The 23,064-nt window shown below is 35.6% G+C and overlaps 1 protein-coding gene across 1 annotated transcript; it reads right to left on the minus strand.

The window, feature by feature from the left end:
* Window positions 1–237: 237 nt before the first annotated feature.
* Window positions 238–22,991, minus strand: rbl2 (retinoblastoma-like 2 (p130)). The gene is made up of 22 exons (XM_051099489.1): window positions 22,664–22,991; window positions 20,965–21,095; window positions 17,117–17,317; window positions 16,784–16,848; window positions 11,524–11,652; window positions 11,246–11,406; window positions 10,853–10,917; window positions 10,584–10,755; window positions 10,322–10,485; window positions 8,006–8,118; window positions 7,780–7,883; window positions 7,520–7,657; window positions 7,269–7,433; window positions 7,032–7,128; window positions 6,707–6,937; window positions 5,868–6,118; window positions 5,174–5,350; window positions 4,874–4,945; window positions 4,683–4,785; window positions 3,299–3,513; window positions 2,903–3,067; window positions 238–2,821 (listed from the first exon to the last, which is right to left on the minus strand). Exons 1-22 carry the CDS (start codon window positions 22,799–22,801, stop codon window positions 2,648–2,650), a joined length of 3,231 nt encoding a protein of 1,076 aa, XP_050955446.1. The 5' UTR covers window positions 22,802–22,991; the 3' UTR covers window positions 238–2,647.
* Window positions 22,992–23,064: the final 73 nt, after the last annotated feature.

Genomic DNA, 23,064 nt, shown 5'->3' on the forward strand with positions numbered 1-23,064 from the left:
AGTATTTTGTATAAATGCAGGCTTGATGAGGAGAAGAGACTTTTAAAAATATATTAAAAATCTTGACTGGTAGTGTATGTAATATTAAGAATATACCATGTAATAATAAAATAACACTGCACTAGCATTCATTGCATTATTGCTGGAAAGCAAATAATAACATATTTAAGTCAATATTTAAGACTAACCTGGTTGAAGCAATGTAGATTAGACTTGGTAGAATAACACAACTTGAGATCATTTTTCTTAAAAAAAGTTTATTAAACGTTGGATGATAATTTAATGCTGGGCTGCTGTGTTAGACTCAGAGTAAAGTACAGAGATTATCAGGAAAGGCAAAAGGTTCAGGAGAAAAGGCACTTACAACAAACACGCCGTTCTTTAGAAACGAGGGAAGGAAACATGATCTTATGTTAACAAGCAGAAACTATTGAATAAATTCCTTAAAGACCTGAAGAGGTAATAAGATTCTAACACATCTAATACATGCAGAGAACAACGTAGCAAATAAATACATCAAAAAAGCACTCGCCTTCTACTATTAACATGACTGTTACCTGATGTTATTCATCTAACAAACTAAAGTTAGAAAAATAGCATAAATATATAAACCAGACAAGCAAATCCACAGACACATCGAGTTCACATACATCTCTTGACACTATACATTATAAAACTCTTTATGAAAAATAACTCTTTATAAAACACACGGTAAACTCAGAGCAAGATCTGCAAACAAATCCATTGTTAAGTGCTTCATATCTCCTTCAGTCTTATGACACATCCGAGCATTTTAAGCAAACTCTATGTCTACAAAATACTCTTTTAGCTTCAAAAATATCTGAGATCATTGGTTGATCGTGGCTTGATTGTGATTAATTAGATGGTCATCTTTTTATAGCCCATCCATTTATTAAAAATGGCTTTAAAGCAATGTTTCTACCAAAAACAAAATGATCATGTCATTCATATCAGATACTTTTGTTCTTTTTGTTTAACAAAAATGAGTTATTTTGACACAATTCCACACCTATATGAGTTTTTTGATATTGATAAACTATGGAAGTCATTGGTTACCAGTATTGTTCAGAATATCTTCTGTGTTCAACAGAAGAAAGAAACTCGTCAAGATGTGGAACGACATGAGGGTGAGTACATGGCAGAATTTTCATTATTTGCTCATTTGGGATGATTTACTGGTGCGACTCTCTGATTGGTGGAATTTTCTGTGGAGCATCATGGGTAATGTAGTTTTTCACCAGGGATTCCACTGCTACACATAGAAATAATGCAAACTGATGGCTTCAACAAAAGCATATACCTTCGACTAACAACTTCTGAGCTCACAGAAGGTCTGTTTTTGAAGGTTTATAAGTTATTGTTAAAAATCAATTTCCCTATGCAGAACATGAATGACAATTTTACTTCCAGGACCTGACTGTTGTGCTGTAATACATGCTTGACTGTAGCTGCACGTTCAAGCGTGATTATTCGAGTATTCAAGCCTCTATCTGAGCTGCTGTGTGGACAGGGCATATTGAAACTCATGTCTGTAATCAAAGGGGTCATATGATGTAGACAAAAAGAACATTATTTTGTGTATTTGGTGTAATGCAATGTGTTTATGCGGTTTGAGGTAAAAAAAAAAAAAACACATTATTTTCCACATACTGTACATTGTTGTTGCTCCTCTCTGCCCCACTCTTCTCAAACACGCAGATTTTTACAAAGCTCATCGTTCTGAAAAGCACGGTGTTCTCTGATTGGCCAGCTATCCGGTGCATTGTGATTGGCCGAATACCTCAAGAATGTGACAGAAATGTTACGCCCCTTACCATGTTGTGATGCTGTGCGACGAAACTAAAACAATAAAACCTATTATAAACAAAGGCGTTTGTTGCATCCAGTGAGGACATAATTACTGATTATAATGACCCATACTGTCTTTTTAAACATAACACCATGTCTGCATTTCTGATCGTAGAAACGGCAAACAACAAGCACTACTCTACACTGCACAAAACTCGCATTTGAAAAGTCAGTAGCAAATTCTTTAAGTATGAAAATGTACTTACAGGCTGTGAGTCAGACGCGCCAGACTGTGCAAAGTTGGAATTGCCCCACTTTATAGTGTGCACAGTTGGCATTGTAGGTTACTCTCTCAGGTTCAGGAAACAATCCTCCGTAAAATGCGCTGCTCGAATATTTGTGTTGTAACTTAACCGCTGATTTTTGTACTCACTGAGGCCAAACAAAGTACTTTCACCTTTGCAACGAAACACAGCGTCTCCACAACATGGCGGCGGGTGCAACCATACTACAGTGAGAATAAAAGATACGTACATTTGATGTACATTTGGGCGGTGTTATGCAAATCTTCCCACACCATGATGTAGATTTATGGGGGCATTTGAATGAGCTGTTTTAGCAAGGCGTGGCTGAGTCTTAACTTTTATAAAGAATATCTCTTTGGGTTTGAGACGTCAATCTTTGCAACTTTACAGACCTTATAAATGCACGAACAGCTTGTAACACTCCAAAGACAAAGAAAACATGAAATCACATCATATGACCCCTTTAAATGCGGTTGTCAATCCACAACACTGATTTTGGGTGACTTCTGTCTTTACGGGTGTTACGGGACTCATCAGTGGGAGGAGCTTCGGTCGTTGGCCACATCCTGTAGGCGTCTGAGCAGAGCTGTCTGATTCTCCTGGCAGAGCCTTTTGGCGGGAGACTGTTGCTCTTCCTCCAGGGCGATACTTCGCTTTTTGGTGGGCGTTTCGCCCGTTCGAATCATGCTGTTAATCTCCCGCAGCCGCTGTGAGATAAACGGAAAAATTGTTTGAGAACTAGTTTTTGATGAATCTGAAGAATGAATCTGAACAGAAAATGTTTTTACGTTGGATGGGCTGGAGCTGACGTAGTAGAAGATCTTGTCTCGAGGAGAAATTGGGCTGCCGGTCTTGTGTGGAGAGATGTAGATGGAGTGATTGTGGGACAGGAGCACCCGGCGTGGAGAGCCAATGCGGAGTGATGGATATGGACAAAGGGGAGGAGCTTCAGCCTGCAAACACACACACAACTGCAGTTACAAATCTGAATCTGAATCATCACTAAACTGACTGGAGCTGAATAATTTGAATTTGTTTCATATTTGAATAAGCCTCAGTAATTCTGTTACTTTCCTTTATATTACTGTGAAGCTGCTTCGAAAATTTGCATTGTATGAAGTGTTATAGAAATAAAGGTAACTTGACTTGAGACCACAGTAATACTGAAAACAGACAATAGTTACCCCGTTTTTCGGCGAGTTGCTGGAGTAACGCAGAGCGAACGGTTTGATCTGTTTGATGTAGACGTGGTTGTAGAAACGGATGAGGTCTCCCCTCTCCTCCTCCTGCTCTTGGGGGCCCCCAGGGGCCCGGGTCGGGGTGGATGGGGCGCTGCTGGGCTGGGGAATGGGCAGAGTGCTGCTGGAGCGCATGGACACGGGACTGCTCTCACCACTGGCTGTAAAGCAGAAAAACAGGAAGTCATTGTAATGAATTCACAACCTGCAAATGATTTTGGCATTCCCATGTCCGTTTAGAACTGGTCGCATGCGAGCATATAAAACAGTCATAAAATAAATATTTTCAACTAAAACCATGCTGTATATGATAAATAAACATGCAAAACTTCCAAGTTACATTGTTATAATGCTGTTATTTTTACATTTATGCCAGTTTTAGTTATTAAATTTCTCATTTTCTCACATTTCTCATTTTACAAGAACTACAGAAGTACCACTGTAATGCAAGAAACCAAACATATTAACAATGAAATTTATAAGACTATACAATCTAAGAATTACCAATACTGTCAAAATCAATTAAATTAAATATTCATAATGATTTATGATTTATGAATGCTCAAAACAGTCCAAATGTATAAAATCAACATTGTTCATTTTCTAACAAACAACATTTTTGTTTTCTAAACTAAATATAATAATTTACTTGCATATATACAGTTGAAGTCAAAAGTTTACACACATCTTGCAGAATATTAATTATTTTACCAAAAGAGAGAGATCATACAAAATGCATGTTATTTTTTTAATTTAGTACTGACTTAAATATTTCACATAAAATACATTTACATATAGTCTACAAAAGAAAATGATAACTGAATTTGTGAAAAAGACTCAAAAGTTTACATACACTTGATTCTTAACACTGTGTTGTTACCTGAATGATCCACAGCTGTGTTTTTGTTTAGTAACATTTGTTTGTGAGTCCCTTGTTTGTCCTGAACAGTTAAACTGCCCGTTGTTCTTCAGAAAAAACCTTCAAAAACCTTTTTTTTCATTTAGTACTTCCCTTCAGAAGCTACTTACATGAATTTAGAAGACAAAATAAGTGAAATTCACCCTGATCTTTAAATTCAAAAAGTTTTCAAAACAGACCAGAATGCACCATATGGCACAGAAACAGAAAAGAACACATGGAAAACATTCATGAAAATGCACCTGTTGACATTGGTGTTAATTTTTCAGTAAGGCTGCATTGTTTTAGCACTGAATTTACTATTCACCGTATTCAAGTTGGCGCATCATGCAATTATGTGGGCATGCAAATTACAGAACTACCAAAATAGCAGACTGTCCGGTGTCAAAGGCTCTTTATGAAGTGTGCTACCTTGTTCTTGTCCTCCCTCTGTCGGTGAGCACTGTCTATGGGTGTTTTCACTGTTTCCTGAGTGGCGTCTCTTTCTCCCAGAGATCAGCACACTCCTGTACACCTGAAATACCATTGTCATCTTTGTTAATATCTTCATCACATCAACATCTTGCTCACTGTTTTTACACGTGGACTGAAGTTACACTTACACTGCTGCTGGCCTGAGGTTGAGATCTGTAGCACTTCATGATGTTCTGAAAGGACTTATCCTCTTTTGTCACCTGAACAATGGACAAAATAGTTAAAGCGGCCATTTTTCTTGCTCTTTTGAAATACAAAAAAATGCATGTGACATACAGTAGCATGGAATCTTGATTTAACACATCATTGCTCTGCAATTTTGACAAACATTAAACTATACATTCATTTTCTGAAGAAAAACTGCTACAAATGTCTAGAATATGACCAATTACATATCAGCACACATATGATAAATAATGTTTAAATACCTTAGTCATGACGTAGATGGCACACATGAGGAGCTGGTCCAGATGTCGGTCCATCATGAGGTCAGTGCAGTGCACTAGCGAATACTCAAAACACGTCCAGATTTTCCTGCGCAGATCTGCGCTGATGTCCAGTTTAGCACACAAGTCTCTTAGACGTACACTAGCAAGATGATACACCTAATGAAGGAAAGGGGCTTTATTTTGAGTTGAATGACATCTATTGAATTTTCTGAACAGTTTTAGCATGTTAACGGATATGACAATTTTAATGCATTTGGCCATGGCAGACTAGATCTGCTATAGACACTGCTGTTGCTGGACTTGCTACACAGATACACAAACACGCTTCTGTGAGCATGTCAGATGTGCTGCTGCATGAATATTCATACATCAATCTCATAGCAGATCTAGACAGGTGGTGCTGGGGAGGTGGAGGGTTTCAGAGAAGGTTTCAGAGTTCACACTGAACTTATAAATAGTCCAGTTCCTGCAAAACCCTTCACCTCCCCCAGCACCACCTGTCTAGATCTGGCACAAAGTGTATTTAAATGCTGAGCAAGGAAGCTCATTAGTTACAGATTTAGCAGAAGCCAATAAGCTTATGCCATGTAGTAAATGGTGTGATTGCTAGCCTGCACCATCTAGAGATTCATGACTAAATAAATGATTTAAATAAACACAGATCTTACTGTACCTTGCGGAAAAACAGGCAGAGGGAGCCGGTCTTCTGTACTCGTTTGGTGGGTGTTCCCTGCTGAGGGCTCTTCTTGTCCTGTTTGGCAGGGCTGGGGTTGTTCTGGACTGTAGGTGTTGCTGTCAGCTGCTGGGCGGTCAGGGTGCCCGTAAGAGCCTGGGCACTGAGCGTTGGCAGAGCCCCCCCACCTTGACCCGTCACGCTCACCTGCACCGGGATGAATGTGATGCCCCCGCTCTCATTTGCTATTCCTAAAAACAGTGTAAAGGCCTTAACAATGTTAAGAAACTTTTAAAGACACTCCATTGTTATTTTATGTATTTATACACCCGTCCCGTGTAACTGTATAAATGCAATATCACACTCGTAGACATGAGATATGGCTGTATATCGTCATGCTGTGATTACCTACGACCAAATCACAACAGTGCCGATATACAGCCATATCTCACGTCTTCTTGTGTGATATTGCTTACTTATTATTTTACGCATCTAGTTCAGTCAGGAAACTTCACACAGGCACAGGCTGACTGGTCTCTGCTCATTCTGCAGCCATTGATTGCTCAACTTTTAAACAGTCTGATTCAAGATTTGGTTTAAGCTGGTCTTTCTTCTGAAACCCTCCACCTCCCCCAGCACCACCTGTCTAGATCCGCTTACGGATTTATGTATGACTATTCACGGAGCAACAGCACATCTTACATGTGCACAGCAGTGTTTTAAGTAGAAGAATCTGTGTTTTGATCACTTAGAATGGGGTTTTTCTATGGCATTACCCACTTGATAACAGATTCCTAAAGGTACAGATGATCAGTTGATGATACAAGATTATTTTGCACCTTGAACAGGTATAGTGACTGTCTGGCCGTTGTTTGCTGTGACAGTCGCTGTTGCCATGGTGACCACAGTCTGTCCAGCTGGGATGGGGCTGACCAGAGACGGCTGGGCCACTTTGACTGGTTGAGCAGGCTCGGAGTTTGAATCTCCATCGACAAAGAGGCGGCGACAGGCCGTGCCAGTAGGAGGTGAGTTGTAGCGGTCATGGAGAGATGTAGGGGACGGAGAAACTCCTGCAGGAAAATTTGAACGTTCAGTTTGTTTCAGTAAATGTATAGAAATAATCCTGTATTCAGTCACAGTGCTTGTTTATTCCAAGTAAGGCACCTTTTCCTGCTCCGGTGATGTTACTGCTGAACTCACTCTTGTTGGGAGTATGTGTGTTGCTTCCTGAACTGTCCTCCAGGTGTTGAGGAGGCATTACCTGTAATTAATTTTGCACTTAAGTATGCTCTCTTAAATTCTATTATTTATCTGTTGTTATTATTTACTTCTTTTTGAGAAAGGATAGCAAAGATCACTGATAATTTCTTATGTGGTCATAGGCAGTTATGTTGTTCTGACCTCCTGGCAGGCAGGAACGCAGTTCTTGGCTTCTCGGATGCTCTCCCACAGCGGGGAGTTTCCTTTCCATGCCAAAGATTCCAATACCTGCTCCTCAACATGGTTCAGATGTTTGACTACCTCACGGAAAAGACCCTCCTCTGCCCGTACCAATACCTCAATCACCTGTGAGTGAGATAGAGAGGCTTTGAATGTTATGAATGAATGCAATGCCATTTTAACAGTTAATTTCTATCTCTATATTCACTGACCTTGTAGAAGTGATAGGCGGGGAGGTCAAAGATTTGCAGGACTCTGGGAAACTCTCCCGGTGGTCGATAGGAGAAGATGACAATCTCCAGGCAACAGACGATCAGTGACCGGTTAAATATATCCTGCTCTAGAATGCCCTGAGACACACAATATAACATTCAGAAGACAGAATTAAGCTCTGTCAGGGTATATACATTCTATTCATTGCTTATTTAAGGCATTATACTATGATTATTTTTAAACTGAAGATGAAACCTACAGACAGGTCCGTGTCTCCAAGTCGCTTCTTTTCCTGGTTGATGATCACTTCTAGTGATTTGTAATAAAGTGCCTCAGCCAAGCAAAAATATTTCACTGCAACATCTATGAAAAAGAATTCCCCAATCAACAAATGATCAGTGTTTGAATTGTGGGAAAAGTCATGAGCTACAAATTAAAGAACAAAATGATAAAAATATGCCATAAGGAAGTATGAACATGCACACCTCTTGCCAGAGTCTTGTTATTGTCTCCTGTTCCTTCATAATTCTGAAGAAAAATCTCTGACATCTCCTTCAGTCTGGCTGCTATTGACTCACTGGGGTCTCTTACACATGATCTGTTACACACAAACAGAAAAAATACCATTGATTCCAGTGCACAGAAAATTTCACAGGTCACTGGAATCACTGCAGTCACTAGAATTCACTAGAATTCCAGTTCACTCTAAACTTATAATCAGAATACGCTGAATTCACTTAATCACTGTTCACAGTTTTATTGTACTCTCTGGAATCACAGTTTAAAGAAATAACTGGAATTATGTCAAACATCTTACTGGAATTATAGTTTTACGGGACTCTCTGGAATCACATTTTTTACTGGACTTTTACTGGATCAGGTTATACAAGTAAATGGAATTATGTAAATTTACTGGACAAACGTCTTACTGGAATCACATTTTTACTGGACTCATTGGAATCATAGTTTGTGTAAATAACTGGAATTACATCAATTTACTGGACTAACATATTGCTGGAATCACATTTTTCCTGGAATCTCTGGAATGACAGTTGTGGACTCTGGAAGTTTATGGAATAACTGGAATTATCTTAATTTATTGGACTAACATCTTACTGGAATCACAATTTTACTGGACATTCTGGAATCACAGTTTTACTGGACATTTTTTGACTCTCTGGAATCACAGTTTGTGTAAAAAACTGGAATTACATCAATTTATTTGACTAACATCTTACTGGAATCACATTTTTACAGGACTTTCTGAAATCACTTTCTGGAATCACAGTTTTACTGGACTCTCTGGAAACATGTTTTTACTGGATTCTTTGGAATCACATTTTTACTGGACTCTCTGGAATCAAAGTTTGTGTAAATAACTGGAATTACATAAATTTATTGAACTAGCATCTTACTGGAATCAGTTTTACTGAACTCCCTGGAATCACATTTTTCTGGACTCTCTGGAATCACATTGTATAGAAGTAACTGGAATTACATCAATTTTTATTGGACAAACATCTTACTGGAATCACATTTTTACGGGACTTTCTGGAATCACATTATACTGGACTTTCTGGAATCACAGTTTGTGTAAATAACTGGAATTACATCAATTTATTGAACTGGCGTCTTACTGGAATCACAGTTTTACTGGACTCTCTGGAATCACAGTTTATGTAAATAACTGGAAATATGTAAATTTATTGGAGTAAAATATTACTGCAATCACATTTTTACTGGACTCTTTAGAATCACAGTTTTACTGGATCTTCTGGAATCACAGTTTATAGAAGTAACTGGAATTACATCAATTTATCGGATAAAAATCTTACTGGAATCACATTATACTGGACTTTCTGGAATCACAGTTTTACTGGACTCTCTGGAATCATATTTTTCCTGGATTCTCTGAAATGACATTTTTATTGGACTCTCTGGAATCCCAGTTTGTATAAATAACTGGAAGTACATCAATTTATTGAACTGGCGTCTTACTGGAATCACAGTTTTACTGGACTCTCTGGAATCACAGTTTATGTAAATAACTGGAAATATGTAAATTTATTGGAGTAAAATATTACTGCAATCACATTTTTACTGGACTCTTTAGAATCACAGTTTTACTGGATCTTCTGGAATCACAGTTTATAGAAGTAACTGGAATTACATCAATTTATCGGATAAAAATCTTACTGGAATCACATTATACTGGACTTTCTGGAATCACAGTTTTACTGGACTCTCTGGAATCATATTTTTCCTGGATTCTCTGAAATGACATTTTTATTGGACTCTCTGGAATCCCAGTTTGTATAAATAACTGGAATTACATCAATTTATTGAACTAGCATCTTACTGGAATCACAGTTTTACTCAACTCTCTGGAATCACATTTGACTGGACTCTCTGGAATCACAGTTCATGGAAATATCTAGAAATACCTCAATTTATTGGACTAACATCTTACTGGAATCACATTTTACTGGACCCTCTGGAATCATAGTTTTACTGGACTCTCTGGATTCACAGTTTTTGGAAATAACTGGAATTCCATCATTTTATTGGACAAACATCTTACTGGAATCAGTTTTACTGGGCTCTCTGGAATTACAGTTTACTGGAATATCCTCTAATTAAAGCGTGCTGGAAATTACAAGACAGTGTAATCAGTACAAGAACATTTCAGTTGACAGTGAACTGTGGTTGCAGTGAACCAACAGTAAATACAGGTAGTCTGCTTCTTGTCTTTGGGTGTATGCAGCAGATTGTGACTGACACAAAAGCTAACTTGGGCTCACCTGAAAATGTCTCTGAGTCTCATGCTGGGTCTGTATTTGAATCCTGTCAGCAGAGTGTGCAGACGGCCCACGCTCTGCATCGCAGTGGAAATAGGGGTACCAGCACTGCTCTCCGACACGTACCTCCTTCCCGTCAAAGGAGTGGACACTTTCAGAGCAGATGCCTGTAAAACAAACACACACGTTTATTAATAAAAATAACATCATTATTTATCATTGAGAATTATTTTTATTTGTATTTATGTTTGTCGGACACACGTACTGCCATGGAGTTTTGGAGCGGGTTGGTCAATCGTTCCTGGTTCTCTATTCCTTCACACAAACAAGGTCCTGGGGTGCCAATGTCTTCTCTAGCCGCTTCTCCCAGAAATATCCTCTCATCCAGAGAACCAGATGACAACACGTGTTCCTCGTACACACGATTCAGAGAAGCACTAAAGAAAAACAGAGAGTGAGGAGATCATAAACTACAGGAGAAACATTTGAGCAGCTTCATGGGAAGTGAGTGTTTAACTGAAAAGAGATGCTCACAGACTGTCACCAAAATTCACTGGCTCTAAAAATCCTGTCAGCGTGTCTTCCTTCCCTTTCAAAACCTGTGCGATAGAAAAGATGGGATATACCAAATATATCAATGGTAGTCTTCAGTGTCACATGATTCTTCAGACCTCATTCTTATATGCTGATTTGGTGCTAATTATTATGATTTTTTCTTTGTGCTCAATTATTAATAATGGTTCTTATTATTATCCATGTTGAAAACAGTATTTACTGCTTAAAACAAAAGCATTTAACAGCATGTGTTTACTGTCACTTTTGATAAATTACTCAAAACTTTTAAATGGTAGTGTATCACAGTTTCCACAAAAATATGAAGCAGCACAACTGTTAGTCTACATTATATGTCTGGAGTATTTCCAGTACCTTGCGCTCAAAGAGTTTCTTAATGAAAGGTTTCCAGAAATGCTCCTTTGCTCCTTTAGCCTCCAGCACCAGCCCATCATGAAGCTCACACAGCTTCTCTATGAAACATAATGAACCCGGGCCAGGCTTGTAATCTTTGCTGTTGAAGTCCTCGGGCAACCCTGCGCACAAACCGAACACAAACCAATGTTTGTTTGACCTTACTGTCTGGACAGCTGATCCCAAATCAAATGCTTCATTTTGGTTTTGAAGAAGAATGAATGCTGTGTGTGTGGGACCTTTAAAAGCTGGGTTGAGCAGATCTTTACGACTAGAGCACAGGAGAGCGTTGCAGTAAACCAGGTCCAGAGCGCACAGGAGCAGATGATACGAGTTCACCAGATCATCACTGATCATTGGGAAGTTTCCTAAAGGAGAGAGGAGCAAAAAATAATGTGATTAAATATAAAAACAATAATAATATATGAGGGTATCAGTGGTGGTTGTCCAAGGATCTCTTATGACATTGGACTGTAAAGACATTTTTGGTTCTGGCTCGAAGGCTTATACTTTGGTATAAACTTGTTTTCTCAACTAAAACTTAACAATCTGTCAAACATATTACAGTAAAGAGCTGAGCACAATAGTGTTGAGCAGGAAAACTCTGCTGATCACACTGCAAACGTATATCAAGCAGACAGGTGGCCAACTTTACTGCAACAACAGGAAAAGTCTGCAAAAAAATCAACATGTGCTGTTAGGCCACAATGCCTGGATTTATCATTTCCTGTTTAATTCATTTCAAGAGTTACAGTACCAGCCTGTACAATGCAAAGAAAACATTAAGCCTGTAAAGTGATGTATACCAGCAGCAAATCTCAACTGTTTGATTGCTCCCCAGGTAACAAATTTAGGTTGTAAAAACATTGTGGGAACATTGTTTTGCAATGTTTAAATGTTTAGTTTTCTCGTCATGATTATAACATAATTTGAAGGCTACAACAGTTCTTACAACATTCGATAGATACGATCAATACTACTTATACTACTAATATAATGTTGTTTTCAAAGTTAATCTTTAATATTCTAAGACCGTTTAAATGTCCAGTTTTCTTGCTGTGATTAGAATGTTATTTAAATATGTTCTAAACGTTTCTTAGAATGTTCATCAAGTACAAATAGTATCATGAGAATCTTCTAAGAACATTCTATCTCAACGTTATGAGAATATATATCAAATAGTAATTTATAAGAATGTTCCATAAGCAATACATTAACATTACATTTTGTCCTAACATTTATAGAACTTAAAAAAAGGTCCCAAACTGTAAACGATATATTTGTGTCATATATTCATTATAATTTTCTGTAAAGCTGTTTGGAAACAATGTGTTGAAACATATACAAATACATTTGACTTGACTTGCACTTACAGTGCTTTTAAAAATTAGGCTATAACTGGATGAGACACTGCATATAGTTATCGCCTTACTCAGCTGATTGATTAAATTGATCATTTTTTGTATTACAAGTTTATTTTATGTTAGGTTTAAATATGCAAATGAGGCATTATTTAATGAAATATGCATTAATTTGTATACAATTCTAGTAGAAAATTCTAAACTCTGGATGAAGTCAGTTTCAAAATTCTTGTTTTATTTTTTAGACATATTAGAGTCAAATGTTTTTACAGAGGAATTTTGGGTATCTCCTTTTTGTCACCCCATAATTCAGAAAATACCTAGAACAGACAGCAAACATTATATTTTCACATTTTTAGGAGTTATAACATGTTGTATATAATCAAGGAAATTATATATGAACAAATCCCTTTGTAAAAACCTTTAGAATATAGAAAAGTTATATAATGAAAAGTTTTGTCTGTGCGTGTGTGTGTGTGTAAGAGCTACTGAAGTGTACGAGTGAAACTCATTTTGAGAAAACAGCCTTTAAAAATGTATTGTAACTGAAATCTGTTGACACAAATAGATAAGATGATATAAAAAGAAACACTTAACAGTGTCTTTTGATGTTTTTTTTCCAGTAGTCTGAAAAAACACTTTATGAAAAACAAAAAAGCCCCAAATCTCAAACTTGACAGGTGCATGAAAAAAAAAAAAAACAGTTTTTGCCTGCAGTGTCTCCAGTATTAAAATTCTATTTAATACTGACATGTTCTCAGAATTCCCCCTGTTACATAAGTGTAAGACATGACACCATAATGGCATAATTTGGAATTTAAATTTGCAAAGGAATTGTTGATAACAGTTCGCAAAATGACTCAACTGATTCACTGAAAAAACTCCAATGACTCAATAATCTTACTTGGCGTATTAATTATTACTCAGATACGTTTGCAGTATGTAGTATGTGCACTGTGCAGTGTATTTACATTTTCTGCTGTATATGCTAATATGACCTCCTGCATTTTCCATAATGTGCAAAATACAACCAGTGCACACTGTACAGAATACTGTATCCCACAATGCAATGCATTCAGTGCAATACCTTCAATTTCCAGTGTGACAAATGAAATCAGTGGCAAATTTGAACTTAACTGTAAACTACTTGGCTTATTGCTTTAATGAACTGCTAAAAACCAACAATCAAACAAACAAATAAAATATGCAAAATAAAGTTTTTCTCTCCTAGATTACTTTCCAAAGAAATACAGTAACTGTCATTCACTTGCACAAGACATGCACCTTTCACTTCTATACATTTCAGATTTGCAATGCACAATAAAACACATTGTCAAGTTAAGCTGAATTAGGTTTGCTGCACTACTTACATGCATTTTCTTATTTCATTCCCCAGATAACGTGACCTTTCATCTTTTAGCAGCAGCAGGCTCTTTTCCCTGCATTGGGTTCTGCAGAATGAGGGATTTTCCTCCAGGACGGGATACAGAAGGACACAGATCTGCCCCAGTGGCCCGCTGAGCTTTACTCAAACACAGACAAGTCCTGACTTGTCATCTGGGCTAGTTGCTATGTTAAGTGACGCACGCGGCATATGAGGAAATAATGCGCTCAGCTGGTATCCTCTTGCTCTGCTGCTTTCTGCATTTTAAGCATGAATTTCACAATTTACTTATTAAATATTTTCAATATTTTGTCGGAATACACCCAGATAAAAAGTAATCTGAGCTCAGTTTAGGTTTGAGCTTCATGGATGACATTGTTAACGGCATGACATGCAGTATTGTATGCCATTAATAATGACGCAATTCAGAAGGCTTTACAAACGGATCATTCATAACTTGCTTAAAAGATTACTAGAAAAAAAGACTGAAATAAACAATTCAATCATCTGATTCGGACTGAGGCGCTTATACAGCACAACTAAATGTATCTATGTATCAGAATAAAAGTGTTTATTTGCTTCTCAAGATGTAGTGAAGTAGAACTGAAAGTCAGCAGATTTATATTTATATTTGCAGCATGTGCAGGTTATACTTCACCCCAAAATCAAGAGGAAGATATGAGAAATTACATTTGGATAATTAAAAGAGATAAATAATAATAATAATAATAATAATAATAATAATAATAATAACAATAAAAAAATAATAAAGGTTATTATTATTATTATTATTAGTAGTAGTAGTAGTATTTTTATTATCTTTATTATTTTCTCATTTTATTATCAAAATGACATTACTCATATCTTTTGATAATATACTACTACTGCTACTAATAAAGATAATTGTTATTGTTATTACTAATATTTTTATTATTAGTAGTAGAATTTTTATTATTATTATTTTCTCTTTTTACTATCAAATAATAATAATAATATAATAATAAAGGTAATTAATAATAATAATAATAATAATAATATTATAATTAGTAATAATAATAATAATAGTATTATTATTATAATTAGTAGTATTTTTTATTATCATTATTATTTTCTCCTTTTATTATAAAAATGGCATTTCTCATATCTTTAGATGATGACAATAATAATAACATTAATAATAATAATAATCATCATCATCGTCATCATCATCATCATAATAAAAGGTAATTGTTATTGTTATTATTAATATTTTTATTATTAGTAGCAGTATTTTATTATAATTTTTATTTTCTCCTTTTAGAATCAAATAATAATAGTGGTCAAATGATTAATCGCGATTAACTGCATCCAAAAAGTTTTTGTTTACATAATAGGCTATATGTGTGTATATTTATTATGTATACATGAATACACAAACATACAGTATATATTTTGAAAATATTTCCATATATTTCTATGTATATATTTATATTCATATAATTTATATTATATATAAATATATTTAATATATAAAGTTAACACATTTTTCTTAAATATATACATGCATGTGTGTGTATTTACACATATATTATGTAAACAATAATATAATAATAATAATAATAATAATAATAATAATAAAGGTCATTATTATTGTTGTTGTTATTATTATTATTATTATTTTAGTAGAATTATTTTTATTATCATTATAATTTTCTCTTTTTAATATCCAGATGGAATTTGTAATATCTCTTAATAATAATAATAATAATAATAATAATAATAATCAATGACATTTATTATTTAATAATAATAGCAACAACAATAATATTTTAGCACCAATAAGATATTTTGCATTATGATATAATTTTCATGACAAGCAATTTTTCCACCAAATTCTCCTTACTGAAATTATTCCACTATAATGTTTTATTTTTAATTAGTTCAAAATACAGCATTTAATTTATGCTGAATTACATGTATAAATTCACATTTACAATATTGCATTAATTAAGATAATGCATGGAAACGTTTTTTTGTGTAAATTAAAGCACAACATAATTTCTCACTTTTTAATTGTCACCATATTTCCTTTGGATTCACCAATTTCTACTTAATTTCTCTCCAGCTCTGATGAGATCTTATTGCAGCATGCCTGATCTTGCAGCTCAACACAAACAACGAAAATATCTGCTTTCAACACGGCAAATTCACCCGCAGCATTAAACGAGCGACTCTGCAGATGAGACGGGCATGTGTTGATGTGTGTGTGAGGAAATGCTCTGTCCCCGCTGGCCTCTGACCCAATCAAACATGCCTGCACAGGCCCACATAATGAGCCCAGGTCACATGACCAAGTTCTCTGCGCTCTCAGCCAATGACGGCCTGTCCTTCTGTTAGACACTCTCCACAGCTTATGACCCTCTTATGGGACACTACAGGAGGAACAATCCCACGAAACACTGCCTCATTACAGCAGGAGCTTTCCTCGGCTCCTGCTAATCTCTTCAGCACTCATTCCTCTCTAAAGTCGCCTTCTGTCCCACCCTCAGTCCAATGTTATTTAGCAAAACGATCCACTGAAGCATAAAAATCCAACAGATACAGGCTGAAAACATGACATTTTAAGCTTTCCTTTCATTCTGCACTTCCACAGATGTGTATGTTTTTACTAGTCTGAAAGGTGTAATTAACATTATAGTGCAAGTGGACTTCAGGGGAAAAGGAACATGTAAAATATGGTCTTATAAATGAATGGTATGTTAAACAACTCTTTACCTTTCGCATGTATGAACAGGATCCAGCAGAAGTTGAAGACCTCAGTGACGGTGCAGGGATGTCGTCTGAGGACACAGGAAAGATCAGTCAGCACGAGCTTCTCATGAACACTCGATATAGTGTAGAGCTGTTTGTTTCCATTATCCAAGATTTTTATGTAACCTGTCACACTTTAATTCTCGGGCACGGTGTCAAATACAAATCAGATCCATATGCATAAATCACAGATTGTTTGCACACTACTGCGATTATCTGTGAGCTCCATTTAACATATGATCATGTGCTTCACATTATAAGCATTGCAAAACATGCAGTAAGGTCAGGCTGAAGTACCTCTGCTTCCTGCCTCTGTGCGTTCTGGGTAATTCATCTGTGGGCGCCTTGAAGATGTCTTTGAATAAGGGCACGTATTTCTTAAAGATGACGGAGGTGACGGTGAAGTTTCTCTCTAGTTTCTCCGTGCTCTGCTGGAACTCCTTGGGCAGGTTGGCCATGTCCTGCCATTTCTTCATTTTATTGAAAAACTCAATCAGGCTGTAACATAAAATTACGCTATTTAAAAGTGTTAATCCGTAAGAATTGTCCTTGTTACACATGAGTCAAATTTCATATCTATTTATGGTAACGGTCACAGTTTATATTAGATGGCCTTAAAGGAGAAGTCCACTTTCAGAACAACAATTTACAAATTATTTACTCTCCCCCTTGTCATCCAAGATGTTCATGTCTTTCTGTCTTCAGTCGTGAAGAAATTATGTTTTTTTAAGGAAAATATTTCAGGATTTTTCTCCATATAATGGACTTCATTGGTGCCTCGATTTTGAACTTCCAAAATGTAGTTTAAATGCAGCTTTAAAGGGCTCTAAATGATCCCAGCTGAGGAAGAAGGGTTTTATCTAGCGAAACAATCTGTCATTTTTTTCGGAAAATAATTTTTTTAATCATTTTTAAGCACAAAAGCTTGTGTAGCACAGGTTCTGGGATGCGCATTCACATCGCTATGTACTATTGAATCACATCAAAAGGTCACGCTGAACCACAGACCCAGTGTTTACAAAGCGAACACACAAAGACTAAGAAAGTGCAAGTAAGTAAAACGCTGTTCACAGACAAAAAGGTACAATGATATCGGACGATTCTGAAGTTGTAGGAGAAAATAAGATTTTTTGAGTCAGAGTACACAGACAATGAACTTAGACGTGATTCGTAGTAGTGATGGGAAGTTCGGATCATTTTACCGACTTGGACCTTTGAGTCTCATTCAGCAAAATGAACGAATCTTTTTTCGAGTCATTCCGTTCATTTTGTTTATTTTAGCAAAATATAATTAAAATGTTACGTGTTACTTCACTAAACACATCTACTGCTGATACAAACATTGATCACACTACAAACAAGACTAAACTATAATGCTAAAAGAAACAGAACGACTTGAAAACGGGTAGGAACCTAATAGGATGTTGCGCATGTGCGACTGAACGAATCACTCCCAGAGACGACTCGTTCTTCCCGAGTCACATTAAAGATTCATTCAAAATGAACGAATCATTCAAGAACGACCCATCACTAATTCGTAGCATCATGAACACGCATCCCACAGCCTGTGCTACACCAGCTTTTGTGCTTAAAAAGTATACAAATTTTTATTTTTCGAAAAAAAAAAAAAAAATGGCCAATCGTTTTGCTAGATAAGACCCTTCTTCCTTGGCTGGGATCGTTTAGAGCCTTTATATTACCATTTATATTATTTGTAAATTGTTATTCTGGAAGTGGACTTCTCCTTTAACTACTATTTTAATGAATAATTTGATACAATCCACTTACTGTGTACATACATGCTTTTACATTGTACTTATATTTAAAAAATAAAAATCTGCATGTAATTGCATCTGTAATTAAAGCCACCTAATATAAAGTGGGACCATAATTACATTGTTTTACAACTGTCTTAAAAAATCATATTTTATCCATTGAGGGAATGCGCATTATAATCTCACATACAAATTTTCTGCACTGCATACTATTGTCACACCCCTGTGGACTGTTTTTGTGGTTTTCCCTATGTATACCCTTATTTGGTCTTTCCTGTTCCGTCTTCTATTATTACGTCATTGTTTAATCGATTACACCTGTCCTCGTCTGATTGGTCTGTGTATTTAAGTTTGGTTTTGTCCTCCGCTTGGTTGTCGGTTATTGTTTATGTCACTCTTTATTTCTACGTCTTTTCGTGTCGTTTTGCGTTCGATTCCCTGCTGTTCCTGTCCGTTCCTGTTCCTTGTGTGGATTATTTAAATAAAGTACATGTTCCAGATCTCCTCGTCCCTACTCCTCATTCCCCGCACACGACGCCGTGACAACTATGTGTTAGTTTGCTTGAAACTGCTTTGATGTCTCTTGAATTACAGTTTTTCAGTGTTTTTGAAGTGAGTGGGTCTTAAGTTCATAATAATAATAATAATATTTTTTTCTCAAATCTAAATACTCCAGAATAAGTAAGTTCATTGAAAAAAGTTTAAATGTAATTAAAAAAAAAAAAAATATATATATATATATATGTATAATGGCACACCATATATATTCTTTCAACTGTTACTAACAAAACAACCATTGGGAAAAAAACAAAAATACACCGCCATCACAATACCATGTAACCAGCATCATATGATGCCATTGTCTTCTGTAGTGGACATTTTTAACACATTATTGTAAAAGTCTTGTCATTTTTTCAGGATTTTATCTACAATAACCTATTGTCAAGGAGTACACAAATTAACTGTCAAACTATGCTGGGTGTCTTATTATGGTTTGCTATATTTTTTTATGATTTCAGTTTCAATATATATTGAAATTTGAGGTTAATCTGATTAAGAAAATAACATGTGGTTGGCCAGACAAAACCAGCCATTGAAATGAGTGACCATGCTGAAAATATTAAATGGATATCTGCAAAAAATAAAATAAAATAAAATAATAAAAAGACTCCTACAATTCATTAGAAAAGAATCACACATGGCAGAACAGATAAAGAATCCTTAAATACAGACAAAGCCAGCCATTGAAATGAGTGACCATGCTGACAATATTAAATGGATATCTGCAAATAAATAAATAAATAAAAATAAAAATAAAATAAAAGACTCCTAAGATTAATTAAACAGAATTACTGGATACATGGCAGAACAGACAAAAGAATCCTAAATTCATGTGCTACTTGAAGAGTACCAAGGAAAACCTTGTTTGTATTATTAAAATAGTGTTTAATGATTAAGCTTGCCGACTAGCAGATGTGTCATATACTGATGAAAGATATCAAATGAAACAAAGGGTCATTGTATTAATAGTAGTAATAAATAATAACAGTAAAACCCCAACCATGAACCTATACACTGTTAAGGACTCAGTCAAAATAAAATGCGACTGAAATTGTATTTTGCATAAAGAATATGAAACCTCTTTTTAGGAGGATTTAATTAAGATGGTATACATTGTTACATCATTTTCATGGCAATTTCACATTTCTCCCCAAATCTTGTAATTATTATAATGTCTCTGAACATTTTACTTCTGAGTTTTATGTAATTCTCTGCAATCTGCTCATTACTGTAAAACAAAGTGTTTAAATAAATGAGTGAAAAATGAATTAAAGCCTTAAAACAGGAAAACAGAAAACAGTTCCACCAGGAGAGATGCCAAGGGAGATGTCCTTAATTATAATAAAAATAATGACAGCATGCCTCATTTTATTAAAGCTAAATATAATTTTTGTTTAATTTCTTCAGATCTGAGGTTGCATGTTTTTGACATACCATATACTTGACATTTACCCATATACTGTGTATGGTTATTATTATTAAGACTATAAAAAAAAAAAAAAAAAAAAAAACCTTATATTACCATTTTTATTTTATTATGATTATTTAATAATAACATTACACGACTGTATGCACTACATCCTCTGTGGCTTACAAGCTGTAAGAAGCTACAAGCTCATTGCAAGAAAAAATGCAGCTCTGTAAATCCCCAGCTGATCTTTAAGTTGTCTTGGGAACATCACAACACGTGTATGTGTGTGTGTGTGTGTGTGTGTGTGACGATCAAAAACCTGTTCAGCTGTGTCTTTTGTATCTCTTTAACTCTATCTATCTATATTATCATCAGAATAAGTCAATATGTTTACTCACCTCTGTTGTGAAGAGCGCAGTATCCTGGTCAAAGAAACATAGTTGCCCTCCGCTGTGCCTTTACCTATCGTGGGCACTGATGAACGGCACGCCACATACAGAGCACAAGCTAACCAGTGCAGTTCACTGCCCTAAGATACACACAGAGGATATAAAATAGCTGATTTAGCTAAAATTAGCCAGAAATACACTACCAGTCAAAAGTTTTTGAACAGTAAGATTTTTAATGTTTTTAAAGAAGTCCTTTCTGCTCACCAAGCCCAAATTTATTTGATCCAAATCACAGCAAAAAAAGTAAAATTGTAAAAAATAAAAAAAAAATTACTATTTAAAACAACTGCTTTCTATTTGAATATATTTTAAAATGTAATTTATTCCTTTGAATTCAAAGCTGAATTTTCAGCATCGTTACTCCAGTCACATGATCCTTCAGAAATCATTCTAATATTCTGATTTGCTGCTCAAAAACATTTATTATTATTATGTTAAAAACAGCTGAATAGATTTTTTTCAGGTTTCCTTGAATAGAAAGCTCAGAAGAGCTGCATTTATCTAAAATAGAAATCTTTTGTAACATTTTAAATGTCTTTATCATCACTTTTGATCAATTTAAAGCATCCTTGCTAAATAAAAGTATTAATTTCTTCCACCCCCTATTATAAATATTGATAATAATAATAATAAAATGTTTCTTGAGCAGCAAATCAGCATATTAGAACAATTTCTGAAGGATCATGTGACACTGAAGACTGGCGTAATGATGCTGAAAATTCAGGTTTGATCACAGGAATGAATTACATTTTAAATATATATTCAAATAGAAAGCAGTTTTTTAAAATAGTAAAAATATTTCCAAATATTACTGCTTTTACTGTACTTTGGACCAAATAAATGCAGGCTTGGTGAGCGGAAGAGACTTCTTATAAAACACATTAAAAAATCTCAGTGTTCAAAAACTTTTGACTAGTACTGTACATGTCTACACTAGCAAAACAGCATTACATTAATATTACCATGTAAAACAGCAACCCAGTAAACACAGAAGGTTCCTCTTTTGATACTATTTAGTTCTCATTTGGTTATAATAGTGTTCTTTTATGGTCCAACCATAAAATAACATTCTCCCAATGTTGCAGGAAGGTTTTTGAGACAACCTAAAAATATATATTTCCAGGTTGACCAATAGCATTGCATTCTACTATGTAAATACCATGGGTTTGTGTCCACAATAATAATTCTGCAACTTAGTATTTGACAGAAAACCACGTTTTTACTATTACTAACCCTGCACAGTACAGTAACACTGCTGAAATGTTTTTCAGCACAAGCACAACAAGGTGACATACAGGATATAAGTGGTGCGTATTTATGCCGTATTCATTTTTACGTATTAGCCTTAAAAAAGCACAGCTTGTCCTTACTGTACATTATTATAATCGTTTGACTGTAAAGGTGTTCATTCAGATAAAGCCGCTGATGATGTCACACGTAACTCGGGCGCATTCTGCACTCATGTCAAATACGTAACATGCACATACACACATTTATACGTCCTGTGACATGTTAAAGCACACACTTTATTCATTAAAACATAGTAATAACATGTTAGCGTGTCAATTCACCTCAACGCTATTGAATGCGTGCATAGTTACGTTTCTAAATGCGTGCACCGGGCCTGCATATTATGAGCTGACTTTACCTCCAGAGTGTAATTTTTGCTGATATTTTCATAACTCCTCCAAGCCCCGTTACTCGACTCCTCATCCATATTCAGAGCTCGACACAGATCTTCAAATGCATGTCTAGTTTTTCCTAACGTATCTTCCTCCTCGCTCATTTTTAGGGCTTTTCGTGCGCAGATGTATAATATACGAGCGACGCGAGTCTTTGTTTGCAATAGAAGAAATGCAGAAAAGCAAACCGCTGTTAAATGAACGGGGGTGAAATAAGAATGAAGTTATTTCATGACAGCGCAAGCGACTGTACAGTTCTGCACGGTGTAGCCATTTAAATGTCCTTTGACTGACAGCTCACTTCTGCTGTATTTGAGCTACGCTGAAAGCGTACACACACGTACGCAATGAGAACTTACGACGAGTT

This window comes from Labeo rohita, chromosome 25 (genome assembly GCF_022985175.1).
Source record: "Labeo rohita strain BAU-BD-2019 chromosome 25, IGBB_LRoh.1.0, whole genome shotgun sequence".
In the NCBI taxonomy this organism is placed as follows: domain Eukaryota; kingdom Metazoa; phylum Chordata; class Actinopteri; order Cypriniformes; family Cyprinidae; genus Labeo; species Labeo rohita.

Coding starts and splice junctions, on each gene's coding strand:
- rbl2 (XM_051099489.1), bottom strand. CDS start 22,801: ATGAGCGAGGAGGAAGATACGTTAGGAAAAACTAGACATGCATTTGAA. Junction 4,786..4,873: donor AACCTCAGGCCAGCAGCAGT/GTAAGTGTAACT, acceptor ATGGTATTTCAG/GTGTACAGGAGTGTGCTGAT. Junction 2,822..2,902: donor TCAGCTCCAGCCCATCCAAC/GTAAAAACATTT, acceptor TTTATCTCACAG/CGGCTGCGGGAGATTAACAG.